A 16979-nucleotide genomic window follows, 5' to 3' on the forward strand; every position below is an offset into this window, starting at 1 on the left:
AAAAAAAAAAAAAAAAAAAAAAAAAAAAAAAAAAAAAAAAAAAAACTTTCGGGTGGGGGGGGGGGGGGGGGGGGGGAATATAGGTTTCTGCATTGAATCCATTCAGTTTTCCAGATTGAAGAAACAGATTTGATGGAGGGAGGGAGACTGGTTCTAAATCTAACTTTCAGGAAATTAAATGTTTGAGATCCCTGCCCTTTTTTAAAATAAGACTAAATATATAACAATTTGACATCTTTTGAAAGTCAAAGGGAAAATAAGGAATAAGCATCTCTACACTTTTAAAATCAGTGTCCTAAAACTGTCATTCCTTCCCAATGTGTGAAACATTCAAATTTCTACAGGAAAATAAATACTTCAAACACACTGTCAAGTTTCAATATAAATTTAGTAAAGCTGTTTTGCAGTAAAGAAAGACTGTCCTCACCTCGGTGAATATCACTTCTAGTCACCCAGTTCTGCAAGTCAGATCCTAGGAAGGAGTCATCAGTGGGGCATCCCTCCTCCCTCACCCAAGCTGATACCAAGCCCCATCAATTCTACCCCTTAAACATCTCTCAAATATGCTGACTAATTCCTCTCTCTACTGATAGTTCCCTGGCCTAACCTACTTTCGTATCTCCCTAGACCACTTCTCCTCAGTGGAGAAGGATTTTCAAAACACAAATCTGATCATATCATTCCTCTTCTCAACAGCCCACAGTGCACCTCCTTCTTCTTAGGGTAACTGGAAGAATGCTTCACAAGGCTCCCAAGGCCCTGATGACCTGTCCCCTGTCCTCCTTTGTAGCCAAAGCTCATACAACATGCTCTCGTCATTCTCAGAGCTCCAGTCACTCATTTTTTTCAGCTTCTGAAACATGCCAAGCTCTCCCTTCACTCTCAACCCTGACCCTCTTTAGAGAAACTGCTTCCTCTGTGTAGAATATTTTCCTATCCCTACCCCTTGTTCCTCTTATCCTTCAGAACTCGGTTCAACTGTCATTCTTTGCAACAAAGCCTTCTTTCATTCTCTAGTCCAGACCCTTTTATGCTCTCACAATGCCTTGTACTTATACTTTAGTCTCATAGCACAGTCTGTGATATCATTTGATTAATGTCTGCTTCCCCTACTAAATCGTAAACTCCATTAGGGCATGGATTTCATCTATTTTGCTTACCCACTGTGTTCCTAGACTAAGATCAGGGCCTGGATGAATAAATGAATTAACAAACTATTTAAAATTTTCAAAACAACAATAATATGTGACTGTTTATTCTACAAATCTTAAACCTAATGAACAACAGCTTAGTTCTACTAACAACTGAGTCTATGAGTCCCTCTAAAATACTATTTTTATACAGCTAAAAGCTATTGAGAATTTATTATATGCAAGGCAATTTGCTAAGTATCTTACATATGTTACGTCATTTAATCCTCACAATAACCATTAAAGGGTTGTTGTGAAGGTTAAAAGAAATAATTCATGTAGACATTTAGAACAATGTCTGGCATATTATAGGTACTCAAAAATCCCCAGCTGCTTCTACTGCTGCTGCTGTTATTGTTATTATTGTTGTTGTGGCCCTAATTTTATACTTGAGAAAACTGAGGCTCAGAAAGGCATCTTAAGTTTTTTTATGTCATTGTAAAACATCAGTTTGTAAATTTCCATTTCTCTTTATTTGTGCTTGTATACAGAAATACAGTTGATTTTTGTATATTGACTTTGTACCCAGAGACCTTGCTAAAGTTACTGTGGGATTCTCTTTCGAATTTTCTGTGTACACAAGTCATGTCATCTATGAATAATAAGTTTTATTTCTTTCTTACATTTGTTCTTCTTGCCTTAATCCACTACCTAAGACCTCCAGTATGAGGCTGAATAGAAATAGTGATAGTACCCATCTTAATCTCGGTCCTGATCTCACAGGCTCCCTTCAATATTTCACTACTAAGTATATTTGATGTAGTGTTTTTGTAGCTTTAGAATCCAGATCTATGGTACTATAAGCCACATTCTCAGTCTTGGCCTGTCTGCCTCTATACCTCTCTGGGCTCACTCCCCTTTATTATCTCTCCCAGTCTCTGTTCTTGAATTTCTTCATCATTCCCTCACCTGCTTTCCCTCTCTCTCTTGACCTTCTTCTCTTTCTTGCTCTCCAGTTTTTCTTTCTTCTTATCATCTCTTTCTCCTCTCTTCCTACCCCACCTTTCCCCTTATTTATTTAACTGCTCTAGTAAAGCTTGTATTTTCTTAATTCTTAATTTATTTTATTTTATTTATTTATTTTGGCAGCTGAACAGTACAGGGATTGAACCCTGGACCTTGGCATTATCAGCACCACACTCTAAACAGCTGAGTTAACCATACAGCCCTTAATTTTCTATTTTAAAAGATGAGTTAAATACCTTTGGTTGCTTTTTATATTTTCCTTGGTAGTTTGCTAATCTTTAATAAAGGGGCTTCAATTTGCTCTATAGTCTAGAGGGACTTTTTAAAAGTCCCAAGACAAGAAAGATTGAAGAGAGGGAGAGGTGGGAGGAATGCTCAGACCAAACTGGGTAAACTAGGCATAAAGCCCAGCTTAAGGGACCAAGGTGAGAAACCAATGGCTATCTCAAACATGCCCAGGCTGGCATCCCTTGGAATCCCCTTGTTGTCCTGGTTATGCTCTATCATTACTTTGTAATATTCTATATTTCCTTATCTATGGACAAGAATATCCATTGATTATTGTATTCCCTTTTGTAATATATGACAATCTAATCCTTTGAACTGGATTCTCTCACCTTCTCCCTATTCGAAGTGTATATTTACTGCAATTCTGGTATTCATTTCATCTACCCTGCCGGACATTGAGAATTACATAGATGGCTCTCAGTGAGATTCTTGCAGCCAAGCATTAAGAGCACCAAAATCCGTCTGTGACCATCCAAGTAATAATGGTCAGATGCTGTATGTCACAAAATATGTACAAAATAAAATCCCCAAGGACAAAACTCCCAGATTATGGGGAAACATCACAATTGTAGGATATCAACTCTCCTGTCCTGATTACTTATTGCATATCACAAGATGTGAGTTACTATAATGACAGGGAAGAGGAGGACATGCAGACTGAGCTGTGGAAGAATTGTGGAAAATGTTGCAGTTTATTTTGAGGTGAGCCTGCTGCACCTTCTCCCATAAAACCCAGAAGACAGTATGAGGTCAGTAATATGTCTTAAGGCACTGCAGACTAGACTTGTGGCTTCCATCTCCACATCTACAGCCAATCTCAAGAAGGCCAATGCTATCAGGAGGTAGGACAAAGCTCTGGCAGCAGAAACAAGAAACTTCCATGAGGGAAAGGATTCAGAGAAAATGCTATGAGGAAGCCAACCTAGATCCCATTTCTACAGGCTATACAAACAGAATGGCATTTCTGGAATCCATATACGCTGTATGTTAACTATTTTTAATAGTTCATCTGGATCTCTGGACTGAGGAGCTACAAAATATGAAAACAAAAAATACTTATTTCATGTACAGGAAGAAAGAGGCAAGTTGAGAGCCTCCATCCTACTCTGCTGCCAGTGCTACAAGATGAAGGGCAAGGGTAGGGCCAATTTTCAGGGTTGAGTCTCTAGGGCCTGGAAGGAAGGACAGGGCTTCTCAAAACCATGCTAGTGTTGGAGAAGGGCTTGGCAATATGGCCACATTGTCTGACATTTGGTGCCCCCCACACAGAAGGAACTCATCTGTCAATAGAGATGATACTGCCTGCCCTTTCTAGCACTGAACCATGCTAGTGTTGGAGAAGGGCTTGGCAATATGGCCACATTGTCTGACATTTGGTGCCCCACACACAGAAGGAACTCATCTGTCAATAGAGATGATACTGCCTGCCCTTTCTAGCACTGAGGATTGTTCAGAGGTCAAACGAGAGAAGGTGAAAGTGTATCTCCAGCTGTAAAGTCTGTATAGGGTTATCACTGACACTTCTAGGCTGTCAGCTATGTAACCAACACCTTGACTTCATCTTCACATACAAACCGTTCAGATTTCATGAGGAGAAATATGTATTTTGAAGTTTGCAAGTGAAGATAAACTATTTTCTAGTTCAAAGAGGAAGAGAAGCCAAAATGCCAAAAACATTCACTCTAATAATCAGCTCAAGTCATCATTGGGGGATGAAGGGAGACAACTCTGAGCGTAAAGAACCCCTTCTTGCCTGCCTTAACTAGCACTTCCTCACTTGTTCCTCATTTTCCCTCCTCCCAAGCTGTGTTCCCTTCCCTGTCTCTTTCTTCTTCTTACCTCTTATCTTTTTATCTTTGCCTGCCACTTGCCTGACTTGTCTGAACTACCTCACCTATAACCTATTTAATCTACCTACCTTTACCACTTGTCTGTACCTCCCTGAATTGTCTGACTTTCAACTTCTTCTACTAGTCACCTATGCAACCCTTCACCCATCTAACCTGCCTTCTGCTTGACCCATGCTGTTACCTGCTGCCCTCCCTCTTCCCACCATCAACACCCAGATCTCCTTCTGGACTTCAGTGTGCTAACATTATTATTCTAATGATCACCACATGGTATTGTCAAAATTCAGAAAAAAACATTGTACTTTCATTTTATAGGAAGGGAAACTGAGACACAGAGTGATTACCCAGATTTCCCAAGCTCATATAGGCCCAAGATGAGGAATCCAGTCCCATCCTTGAAAATCTCCTGGCTGGTGTTGATTTTGTGCTATTAGCTAGAAGGCCCTAATAAGAAGTGATTGAGAAGTCAATAAACAGACATTTAGTGCATATGCCCTGAGTTTAATATAAATTTCAGGTTCTTACAGCAAGATAATATTGCTGGGGATAAAGTAGTGCAGAAAGGGTGGTATTCCACATAAATTAATTTTCCAGATATTTGAAACATACCTCTTTCAATAATAAAATGCAATTGGCTTAAAAACAATTTGAATGGGAGTACTTCTAAAACACTTTACACACTACCGTCTTATTAAACAGAGTACATGGAGCCTAATGAGACCATTTCTTAGTGACATCAAGGAACTTTGGTGAACCACTAAGTAGTTCAGTGATGCTTTTAGGAACTTCTAAGAACATAGGGTTTAGCTTGTCCTTTCACTGAATGACCACATACTGTGGCACTTTTCCAGGCGAATGTTTCTTGTCTTCTCCCTTGTTATTAGCTGCTATTATAGAAATCTTGACTCTGTGCTTCTAATCTGCTTACTGCTATAATGTAGGAAAACTAAAAATTTCCAAAGAAAACCATATACCTGAGCTTGGCAGATAAGAAACACTAACTATATACCTGAGTGTGGGTTTATAATCTCATACAGAATATAATGCATGGCTTTTGTGACATTTGTTTCTGTTGCTGCTCGAAAGCTTTGCCTGCTCACTTCTAGTTTCTGGTTTTTATTCCAGTGGTTAAAATCATCAGACTGACCACTATATAAATGACTTGGGAGTTGTGTCTTGGAAACACAATGAAGCTCTCTGTTCTCTCTGCTTCCACCATCTTGCAATATGAGACCCCCGGGTTGCTGTTGCCACCACCAGATGGACTTTGGACTTCCCAGCCTCAGAAACTCAAAGACTCCAAGAAATATGGAGGCCAGTAGCAGCCAGCTCAGAACACAGAGGCTCAGATGAGGTGTGTTTCTATCACTGTGGAAAACTCTGGCTCTTCACCTTCACCTCTAGATCCAATATTGGAACTTTTCAAGAAAAGCCATGTCCTTTAGCACCAAGAAGATGTGGGAGGAAGCCACCTGCTCCATCTGCCTGACCCTGATGGCTGACCCAATAAGCATCAGCCATGGACACAGCTACTGCTATTTGTGCATCACAGATTTCCTCAATAACGTAAGACAAAAGCAGCCATGGCTGAAGATGTTCTCCTGTCCCCAGTGTCAGGTCCCATTTGATGCAAGGAGCCTCTGGCCCAACAGCTGGGAAGCATCATTGAAACCCTCAAGGAGATGGACAATGGAATGTTGTGTGAGGAACATGGAGCGCAGCTGCACCTCTTCTGCAAAGACGAGGGCCAGCTCGCCTGCTAGCACTGTGAGAGCACACCACAGCACAAAGGGCACAGCACAGTGCTTGTAGAAGATGTGTGCTACACACACACTCTCACACACACTCACACAAAAACAAACAAACAGCAACAACAACATCAACAACAACAACAACAAACCGGAGGGGGAGGGGAGAGGAAGATTTAACAACCTCAACTTTTTTTTTTTTTTTTTTTTTTGAAGCTCTTACAACGAGAAAATGGAGGGGACACATCTGGGTGGGAGGGGGGAGAGGGAGGAGGGAGGGAGGTTTTGGTGATGGGACACAATAACTAACTACATTGTATATTGACAAAATAAAAATTAAAAAAAAAAAAAAAGATGTGTGCTAGGGCTACAAGGTAAGTGTGTGGACCAGTCTCATGCTGCTTCCCATGACCTGGGATTACCTAGCCTGAAACCTAAGGTTATGACCCTCTGACACAGCTTCATCACGTCATTCTTCTGAAACACAGTTTAGGACGGATCCTTGCTGGATCAGGTCCAGACCGTCCATTCTGCCCTTCAACAGGATGGTCAGCTCTTGTCCCTATCTACTCGTGTTATGATGAACTTCTCCCAGACCTAGAACATGTTGTCCTCAAACTAAAAAAAAAAAAAAAAAATTAAGAAACAAAATGAAGGCTTTCACTCTGGCTGAGGAAACAAATAAGGAGACAGGATAGAGGTAAATAGAACACTTGAAATATTTGAGGGCTTCAACAGCTTCAAGATTAGGTAGACTGGTTTAACAATAGTAGGTCTTAAAACTACTGAATCAGGTAGCTGAGGAAGGAACTACTTTTCCAGGAAGTGGTTTCATATGCTGATTTTTAATAGCAAAGTTGTTGCTCTTGTTGACAGTGAGTGCTCCTCGATCTCAATGAACAGCGCTTGTACTAATTAAGACTATTCCTATGGATGTAACTATGCTGATATATGCTAACTGACCAAAGTCAAGTGGGAAAAGATTCATGGGTGGTGAACAGAACTGAAAAGTGTCCAGTGCCCTGATGATCCAGGGAAGACAGAAAAGCAAAGTGGATTCCAGAGTCTGAGGTGGAAGAAGAGGAAAGGAATAAGTGGATTGCAGGAAGTCTGAAGTGAAAGCCAGATAAGTAGAACCCTCGAAACCCAAGCCTTGGAGACTCAAGAGAATTAGGTCAGAGGTATTTCGCCCAGGCCAGTGTAGGAAACCTAAGGCCTAGGAGCAAGGACCTATTTTCTTGTGGGTCAGGAGACCTAGACAAAGATCTTAGGTTTGGTCTATGAATGAAATTGGGATAGAACTAATGAGATAGGTTTCTTAGAGAATTCAGAGAGCCAGACCTGGAGAGTGTTTGGCTTGACTCCTGAGTAGAACAGAGTGTACAGTTCTGCAGATGCTGAACAGGACCCAGACTGAGACCTAACAAAGCCTCACCAGGCCCTGGGAAAATTCTTACAAAAGCAGCTGTCAGGGCCAGGGTATGAGAAAAAGATCATTGCTGAAGTTGAGGACCCATGATCTGGTCCACAGTGATGAATTTGGAGTCTATGAAGGCAGGATGCCTGGTATTTACTCACATATTCCAGAGTTTAGAGTATTAGTTAAAGCAAGTCATTTCCCATCTCTGGGCTTTAATTTTTCCTCCTCCACAAGCTAATACAAATTTCACTGAGTTGTTACAAGAGTCAAATTAAGAGCTCAGGCATCAAAGTGTTTTGATAGTGGTATAAATGCTATCCACCTGAGTCACTATTCTTTACTCTTCTTCATCACTCTTAGTAATATGGATCACAGGAATGCCTACTGCTTCTTTATCATCTACTGGAAATACATCCCAGACTTCTCTTAAGCCATGAGCAGCATCCTGGTGGCCTCAAAGTCATCTGTTGAAGATTGGGGGCTGCATTATGAGCAGCAGAAGAGAGGTCCCCCTAGCAGGTGAACTGGGGCTCAGATAGGACTCTCTGTGATGCCTAGAACTCTGACCCCATGAGAGCTCTGAGGAAAGGATCATGTGTATTTTTTCAGCAGTTGACTTTTTCAGAAATATGAAATGAAGCCATCAAAATGTCTTCCAGTTTCACTTGGGATGTAAGGTGGTTCTGTTGTAGAGTTGTCACCATGGTCTTTCTTCAGGGTGGCTGAACCAAGATTAGGAAGCTTAGGCAACAACTAGTGCCCGAAAAATACCAAAATTCATTCAAAATTATCCTGCTGGATGCAGGGAAGATGAGTGGGATAAGCTGCTCCTAAGATTGCAGAGCTCAGACCACTAGAAAACCGATTATAGTACTTTCACATTTCATTTTCAGCAGCAATCTGTTCTCACCACCAGCTCATTTAGCACCAACTCCAAGGTACTTGTGCACAGATGCTCTGCTTTACCAAAAGTCCTCCTGGTGGTGACATAGAGTTGGTATGGAATACACAGAAAGGTGCCTGGTGCCACAGTTTCCTCTGTTCTGTGATTTTCAGATAAACATTTGACTTCCCTGGCATTCACAGGCCAGCACAGGCTGAGAAGTGGACTGGAAGCCAAAACACTTTTACAAGATTAAGATAACCAAGACCAAACTATGCTGAGTCCTAAGATGTCTCCTCAGCAAGACCCCAGGCTACTTCAAAGATTGTAAAGACATGAAAATGCACAAGGTGAGAGGCCAAACGGAGTCCTATTTCTTCCACTGCAGTGCACAAAGAGAGGCAATTTAACCTAGTCATTGAACACAGGGTTGGGTCAGGAACCTGTGCTCTGGTGCTAACATTGCACATTGTCTGCTGTGTAACTCTTAGATGGGTCACTTAACCTCTCTGTGTCTCAGTTTCCATATCTTTCAAAAGGGAATAAGAAAGTGGCTTTCTCATAGTATTGCTAGGATAAACAAAAAGATAAAAGGAAATAATCCATGTAAAAACCTTTGGGAAAAAAGTAGAAAATACTATACTGAGTATTATCATTCGATGATAAGACGTTCAAAATGTTGTTTGGTATCCTTAAGCTTCACACCCTCCACCCTGCCCAACCCTAACTTTAAGACAATGAATTTCCTCCAAAAGAAAGCCCTTTTTCTTATTGCAGTAGCATTGTGTTTAACCAGTACCTCCCTCTGTCAAGGTTGACCTTTCTCTGTCAACCGAAAGACTCTGGACCAGGATGACAACCTTGAGGATCCTTCTTCTGGGAGTCCAAGCCATGAAAAAGCCCATAACACAACTAAAAAATGCCAGGCTCTCTGCCCCTCCAAACCCCTGCATGGGCCACAGTTAACAAGGATGAGGAGCAGCTCAAAATGAGAATTCATAGGACCTTTGCTAACCCTATGCCAACCTGCAGCCACACAGGACAGCAGCATCCCCTTGCTGCTCAGAGAACCCTGTGGGCCACTCCTACAGGCAGCACAGACTCCATGCTTACATGTGGCTCACCTCCTTTCCTCTGTACTGTGTATAGGAACAGAACTGAGCCTCATCAAATGAGCAACAACATTTTCTGCATGGCTTCCACTACCACTTGAACACTGGCAATTCCTATGCCTCCTTCTGAACTACTGACATCTAGAGCTGGCTGCCTTCCGGTCATATTCTAATGTATCTTCCACAGAAGAACATCAACAATTCAAAACTTAACTTCTTCCTCCCCCCAAATATGTTCTTTTTCCCATGTTCCCATCACAGTAGGCCAAGACAGACCTGGGTGTTGAGCCAAAGGACTTTCTCTGCCTCACCTCCTATCAGCAATTAGACATTGAGTCCCAAACTCCTGTGATTTGATATCTCTTGAAATCCTTGCTTCTTCTTCATTCCCATCATTACTGATTTTATTCAACCTCCTAATTCTCCTCTATACTATTTTGGTCTCCCTTACCACAGCTAATGTGACCCTTTGAATTTAATTCAAACCATGTCCCTCCTTGCTGGAAATCTTTCATTCGCATCCTACAACCCCCAAGACTGAATCCCAACTCCAGAGTGTAATTTACAAGGCCTCCCAACATCTCTGGTTTTAATCACTCCCATTCCCCGGTGCATCCTGTGTTTCTATCAAGCCAAATTATCTGAAGTCCCCTAAGTGGCCCAGGCTTTCTTTTACTTCTAGGCCTTCCTAGTTGCTAACCCCTTTAACTATTTATTCTACCACTCTCCCCTTCACTAGTCCAACTCTCCTCCTTCAAATCTCAGCTTAAATTCATAACTCTAGGAAGCCTTCTGTGAACAGTCCCCTCTCCCAGAGTCAGGTGCTCCATTGTCAATGACTACGTACTTCATCATAATTTATTGTTGTTGTTTGTTTAACTGTCTATCTCTCCCACCAGACTGTAAGCTCCAGTGTGGGACTATTCACCAATGTGTACCCGGCACCTAGTAAATATTTAGCACATATTAGGAGATTTTATATATATACACATATAAAACATTGAATGAGTAAATGAATGGATGGATAGGTGGCTGACCCAGGTATAAAAGGTTAAACCCCTGAGAGACACAAAGGGCCTATATACAGCTCCTCTAGGACTTCTAGGCCAAACCATTTTCAACAGAGTAGGACAGGACAGGCATAAACAAAAAGCCATTTATATCAGAGGCCTGCCTAGACTTCAAGAGGCACCAGAAATTTCCAAGTTCACATTTCATTTTTGCCATCTGTCTGATCTAAGACATATATGGCAATGGTGCTGCTGGGGAAACTTGGTGAGGGGTAGGTAGGCTGAGCAACTAGCAAAGCTGTGCTGCAGGACCAGAGGGATGCTGTAGGGTCATGGATACAGGGTGGGAGGATACAGAAGAGCTGACAGAGCATCAAGTTCAGGGCTGGGTGGAGTCAGCAGGAGGGCTGATGGCACTAGGCCAGAAAAGACAACAGGATAAATGGAACAGGGTCAAGGGATGCAGGGAGGGGTGAGTGGAGGGCATGGCACAGTACTGAGGTTCCAGCTAGAAGGATGCCATGGGTGGGAAGAAAAGGGTAGGGATGGGAGTAGACAGCTGAGGATTGTGGGATTTCTGGATTACTGCCAAGGTAAACAAACACTTCCAACAAGCTGGTAGGTGGGTGGACAGGAAGGTCTCTAATAGCTCATCTTCAAGAGATCTCAGTGCCCCTAGATGCTCACCTGCCTCTGTAAGACATCCCTGCAGACCACTCACCCAACAAATTCCATTGATTCAAATTCTAAGGCCAACCAACTTTGGGTTGTGGGGGCCACATAAAATATTTTCCCCACTTTCACTGCAGAGAGAAAAAAGTTCAGGCTTTGGATTATATAGACCTCATTTTAAAATAGCCTCATCTCTCTCTTCCACCTGCTATAGGCCCTGGACTTCAGCTTCCTTAGCTGTACAATGAGGATGCCTGCCTCACACAGTTAGGAGGTTAAGTGAGACAATGCTTGCGAAGCACCATACAGGTTCAAGAATAGAGTAAGTGCTCATAAATTGGCTTTCTTTCCCTTTCCCCTTGCACTCTAAATGAAGCCCAGCAGGTCCCATTTTAAGCATATAGATAGGAGTGGAAATGGGGGTGGAAGAGGACCTATATTGCTAACTCATTAGGACAGAAGGCATGAGTCAGGACTGTATAACATCCAGGGATGGAACAGGAACACTCCTCCCCCCACCCTATCATCCTCATCCATGTGCCTGGGGTCTTGGCGATCACTGGGTCCCCTGTTGTCAGGGAAGATAGGCTCCATTAGTACCTTTCTCACCACATTTGGAGAGGAGTGCTGGATGGTGCTGTCCACTGGGGGGACACTGAGAGGGGTTTCTTCCCCAGATGCCTGGGGCAAGACAGCAGCAGTATTCTTGTCAAGAGGGAGAGCTGACTTTGGGCCCTCAGATGCTGGGGGCTCATCTGTAGCCTGAAGAAGAAAATAAGAACCTGAGTGGGTTTCACTGTAGAGAGTAGCAGCAGCAAGAATTAGTGCCCACCCTGCCCTGTCCATTGCCACCATTTACGCGTTGTGAACTGCTTAAAATTTTTTCAAAAAGAAAAATACTCTTATCTAAACTCTTCTTAAGACCACATCCTAATATGACAATATTAGGATAGAACCCAAACCAAGAATTCTGAACTAACTCTGTCATATTCACTTTAGCAATCAACATTGTTTTGACTTACATTTAGCTGTGGCCCTCTATGAACCCTAGACCCTTCTCTGCTATCAGAGGGATTATTCTATATTCCCTCAAAGGAACTGAGCCTCAGGGGAAGACATTTGAAGCATGATCTGAAGTTGTCAGTGCTGAAGCATAAATGTGAGGCCTTACATTTTATAATAAAGTAAAAGTCTGTAGAGCTGCTTTGAAGATATAAATGTGATTACAGATTTAAAGGAGACACCACTATGGAAAAAGTGAGTAGTAGGGAAAAGAGGCTATTATAGGAGGTTCTGGGAGAAAGGGAAAGCAGGAGCTAAGAATGAAGATGTGGAATGCAGCAAAGATTCCAGAACTACAATCTACCTCTTCAGTTGTCTTGCTGAGAAAAAAGAGAAGCAGCACTCCACTCCTTAAGCTCTCCCCTTCTCCCTCTCTATGATTCATAAGTTCCCAGCAAGGGAGTTGGGGAGGTTACAAAGATAAGAGATAGTCTCCCTTCTGTCCCGGCACTGGCATGAGTCCAGCACAGCTCAGAAGGTACCACCTCTGGACAAGGTCTCTAGAGTCATTCAGGAAGACAAGACAAAACCAGGCCACTCTGGAGAGTGCTGAGTCCTGATCTATGATGGGACTAAGTACTATGTCCTCTGGAGCTCTCCTGAGATGGGAGGTTGAGCCCAGGGTAGTTTTGAAATGTGAGGGCTGAGCTCAAAGCCACCCCAAGATGAAGAAACTGTTTTCCTGTGACTGGAGAGTCTATGTTCCCAAAGCAATCCTGGGATGGGGAGAATATGTGCCCCAATCCACCCTGGGGCTCACCTGCAGGGTGTCCTCCTGGCTCTGGGACTGGACAGGTGCTGGCTGCCTCACAATGTAGTTGATCTGCCCCACAATGGTTTGCTGAAGATGCTGAGGAGATTTGGTCTGACTCAGTTGCAGGCTGGGCTGTTGAGCCTGAAGGAGAAGCTCCAAGTCCTTCTGCATTTCCTCCAGCTCAAACTTGTGGTGCATTATGTCCACGTTCTGGGAACAGGCAGGCCCAGGAGGGCTCTCATGCTGACTAGAAGCTAGATGCTGGGATGGAGGTAGAGGTAGGGGTGACTGCTGTGGGGGTGGAGGTGGCGGAGGTGGTGGAGGGTGCAGCTGCTGCTGTGGCTGCTGCTGAAAGTGACTAAGCTTCAGCTTCTGATGGTGGCCAAACTGGACTTGGATAGAGGGTGTCTGTAAGGTGGCCTGGGCATGGGCTCCTTGAACATCCTGTGGGGGGACGATGCACACAGGCTGCGAAGTCACCTGATGCCCCAGCCGCTGGGACGTGCTCTCCTGCTCCCCAGGGGGCTGGGTTTCCAGCCAGGGCTGCAGCAGCTTTGGTGGATGAGGACTGCAGGCCAGCTCTTTCTCCCTGGACAGCAGGGTGGAGCACTGCAGTGACCCCAGCTGTTGGGGCACCATTTCAGAGGGCTGCCTAAAGCTGTGAGCTGGGTGTATGCTGGGGGGAGGGACCTGGCCTTTGAGGGATGGTGAGACTGGGGAGCAGTGGGAGCAGCACAAAGATGAGGAGCAGAGTCCTGGGGACTGGAACTTGTGTGAGGGGTGGCTAAGAGCATCTTGCTGAGCCACTGGGGACTGGTGGCTTTGATAAAAGGATGATGGTCCCTGTAAGCCTCCATAAGCAGGAGTATTTGCCCGGGACAGTTGTCCGCCTTCAGTAGTTATACAGCCTGGAAATTCAGAATAGACAGTTTTTCCAAAGGTAATCTATAGTTGCTCCCTCCTTGCTACTTCCTGCTCCTGGGACCAAAGGACATCATTCAACAAACCTGTACCAGGCACAGAGATGAAGAAGTTCTACCCCTGATCACCCAGACTCAGTCTAGAATGCTGCCAGTAATAGCACCTGTATGGACCTGCATTCAGGGCTCGGACATTTGAGAAATTAGGTCATCTTTTACCAGATGCTCAGCCCTGACTCTGTTTCTATTCCACTAGGGAAACCATGGCTCCCTCAAATAGTACCCACTTCCTTTTTTAACAGGACAGCCCAACTGACACTCTGACAAAAATAATCAATATGGGGAAAAGAGCAGTAAGGAAAGTGTGCTGGAAGTAGCAAAGGGTAGAATTATCTCTGGGACAAATGAGTAAGTCTCTAGATAAAAGTGTGGTAAACCGTGTTTTGGGCAAGTAGGATGGAAGAGAATGGGGAAGCTCCAATGTCAGGTCAGTGCCAAGTACCAGCACTGCCCTCTGAGCTCTCTGGGCTCCTGTGCATGAGTAGATTTTACTTACTGCTATCTCGGTGTAATGGCTCCTTCACCTCATTTTTTTGATGAGGCATACTTAGGGAAAGACTGAGCACCTTAAGGGCAAGGGGTGTGTTTTATTCACATTTGGTCCTTTAGTGTCCAGCATGGGGTCTAGCCTAGAGCAGATGCCCACTAAAGGTCTGCTGAATTAAATCAAGGGGAGAGGAAAGCAAAAAATAAATCTATATATCATTTATTACTTTGCAAGTTCAAAAAACTTTCAATGTAATTAACAGCCTCAAATGAAGGCAGCAGTTGGCCATTAGTTTAACAAACTCATTAGGCTGTCAACACAGGCACAACTTCAAGTTGTCTACACTCTGCCCAAAGACTGAATGCCAGCAAATTATGGCAGCAAGGAAGAAATTACCTGCTTACATCTCAACTCCAAAGGATGTGTGTGTAACACACATGGCATGCACACACATGCATGCAGTCTACTGTTGCTGAGATACCACTGCTTGTGCTCACACATGTATACCCTTGAGTGACCACAGAGACACATGTTCACCTTCACTCCTACTCAGCATTCTGGAGAGCAGGACCACTGTCTTGCCTCCTCTCCAGCAATGAAATCGAGGTAAAGGATATTCCATACAAAATGGGAAGCTCAGATTTCAACTGGTCCTGTCACAAAGCCTTATACTGCCACTGTTATTTAACCTCCTCATCCTCCTCCCTGCACACACACACACCCCCACCCCGCCAAAAAAAAAAAAAAATGGTTTGCTGAATGACTCCATGACCACCGGCAGTCTCAGGGAATGCTTTTTCTTGGGCATATGTTGTTCTACCCAGTAAGCTAAGCAGATTCATACTTAGCAATTAGGTCAAAGACCACAGGGTGGACCATGGCTCACCAAGGGAAGCCAGCTGCTTGGTCCAGAAGTTGGGCTCCCAGGTGAATCTGATACTCCAAGGGGAGCCAGGATCTGTGTTACAACTTGTCTCCAGCAATCGCTGCATCTGAAACACAATCTGATAACAGCACCAAAGTCATTCATTTTTACATCTTGTGCCTGAAAGACAACTCCCTCTCCCTCACTCTTTGGGCAGGTTCAGCCTTGACTTTGGGCTCAGAGTCAAGGCTCTTTAGCCTCTGGTCTTCTCCTATATTCTCATTTCCTTGCATCTTAGTACCTTCTCATCCTTCCAGCTGATCCCCTTCCTCTTATCAAGGCTCTGGAACCTCTACATTCTATCTCTTCCAGGCCTCAAGTGATTTGTAATTCTCTCTCAGGATATCTCTTGCCTGGCAACTCCATTCATTCTACCATCACTGCAATTTACAAGCCTATATGGGCAGCATTCTTCCCATTGTTGTCCTTCCACCTGCATGTAAACCAGCATTCCATCCTACTCAATTAATTGCCCTCTTCCTCTCCCATTGCACTCATCTATTTCCCATCACCAACTCTCCCATTTATCTAGTACTTTGGCAAGTGTCCAACTTACCCTGCCATCATCTAGTTAACCAATGTGCCAGTCAACATTCTTGGCCTCTTACTTGCTTGATCTCTTTAACGTCTATCACTGTCACCTCTATTTTCAGTTCAGTCACCATACATTGACCCTATTTATTATCTAGAACATTTTACCTATGAGACTTTGAACTCCAACAACCTACTCTCTCATCATAACTAGTTCTCACTCTTTCAGAGCATGCTCTTCAACCTCATTGAACTTTCCAAGTCCTGCTCCTCCAGTCCCAGGAACTCCCAGCTTTCCATCACTCTCAGTAACAATATCACTAGTGCCTTAATTCCCTCCCCATCACCAATTCCTAACCTTAGGTCAATCCAGCTATCCCAAAGCCATGTTACCTGGGGCCACTTCAGTAATCATTAATTTCAGGGGCACCCGTCAGCCCTTCTTCTTATCACTCCCTTTCTTGTCACCTTCCTCTTCCACTGTCCTTAATGACTATTTAAAATCTTCACTTCAGGGCTGCTTACCCAATGCTTAACCCTCTTATTATCACCTATTTCATAGGGGGAAAAAGAGACCATTCCTACCTCCAAACTTAACTACATTATACTGCTCCCTTACTGTCTTCCCATCTCAGAGGAAGGAAGTGTCCTTGTGTTTAAGGTCAACCAGTTCACTCTAGATCCCACCTCTTCCTGCCTTCTCAGTGTGCTCACTCCACCACACTTCTGTCTTCAATCTCTTATCCTATATAAATGTGTACAAATGTTTTCATACTTTTAAAGGTTTTCCCCCACTCTGCCTCCTCCTCAAGCTACTTTATTTCTCTTCTTTTCACTTCTGTCTATACTCCCTCACTGCCCATCCTCAGTCTCCTCATTCTGGCTTTTAACCCTTCTATTTTACTGAACTTCTTTTAAAAGATCACCAGGGACCTCCTTATTCCCAGATCTCAAGGCTTCTCTTCACTATTCATCCTCTTTTACCTATGTAGCACTAACCACACTGACATTTGAAATTTGAAACTCTTTTAATTTCTGTGCACCACACTCTCCTATGTCTCCTCCAACTCTGACTGTTGCTTCGTACTCTCCTTCACTCAT

The 16979-nt window shown here is 43.6% G+C and overlaps 1 protein-coding gene across 2 annotated transcripts in view; it reads right to left on the bottom strand.

The window, feature by feature from the left end:
* TRIM66 (tripartite motif containing 66) overlaps nucleotides 1-16979 on the bottom strand; it is a 38609-nt gene that overhangs the window by 8494 nt on the left and 13136 nt on the right. For both annotated transcript variants that reach the window (XM_008567775.1, XM_008567776.1), the window contains 3 exons: nucleotides 15309-15426; nucleotides 12962-13863; nucleotides 11740-11901 (listed from right to left, as the gene is read on the bottom strand). In XM_008567775.1, coding sequence (XP_008565997.1) covers nucleotides 11740-11901; nucleotides 12962-13863; nucleotides 15309-15426 — 1182 coding nt within the window. The remainder of the gene's footprint in view (nucleotides 1-11739; nucleotides 11902-12961; nucleotides 13864-15308; nucleotides 15427-16979) is intronic.

Source organism: Galeopterus variegatus, unplaced genomic scaffold, assembly GCF_000696425.1.
Source record: "Galeopterus variegatus unplaced genomic scaffold, G_variegatus-3.0.2 Scaffold344, whole genome shotgun sequence".
In the NCBI taxonomy this organism is placed as follows: Eukaryota; Metazoa; Chordata; class Mammalia; order Dermoptera; family Cynocephalidae; genus Galeopterus; species Galeopterus variegatus.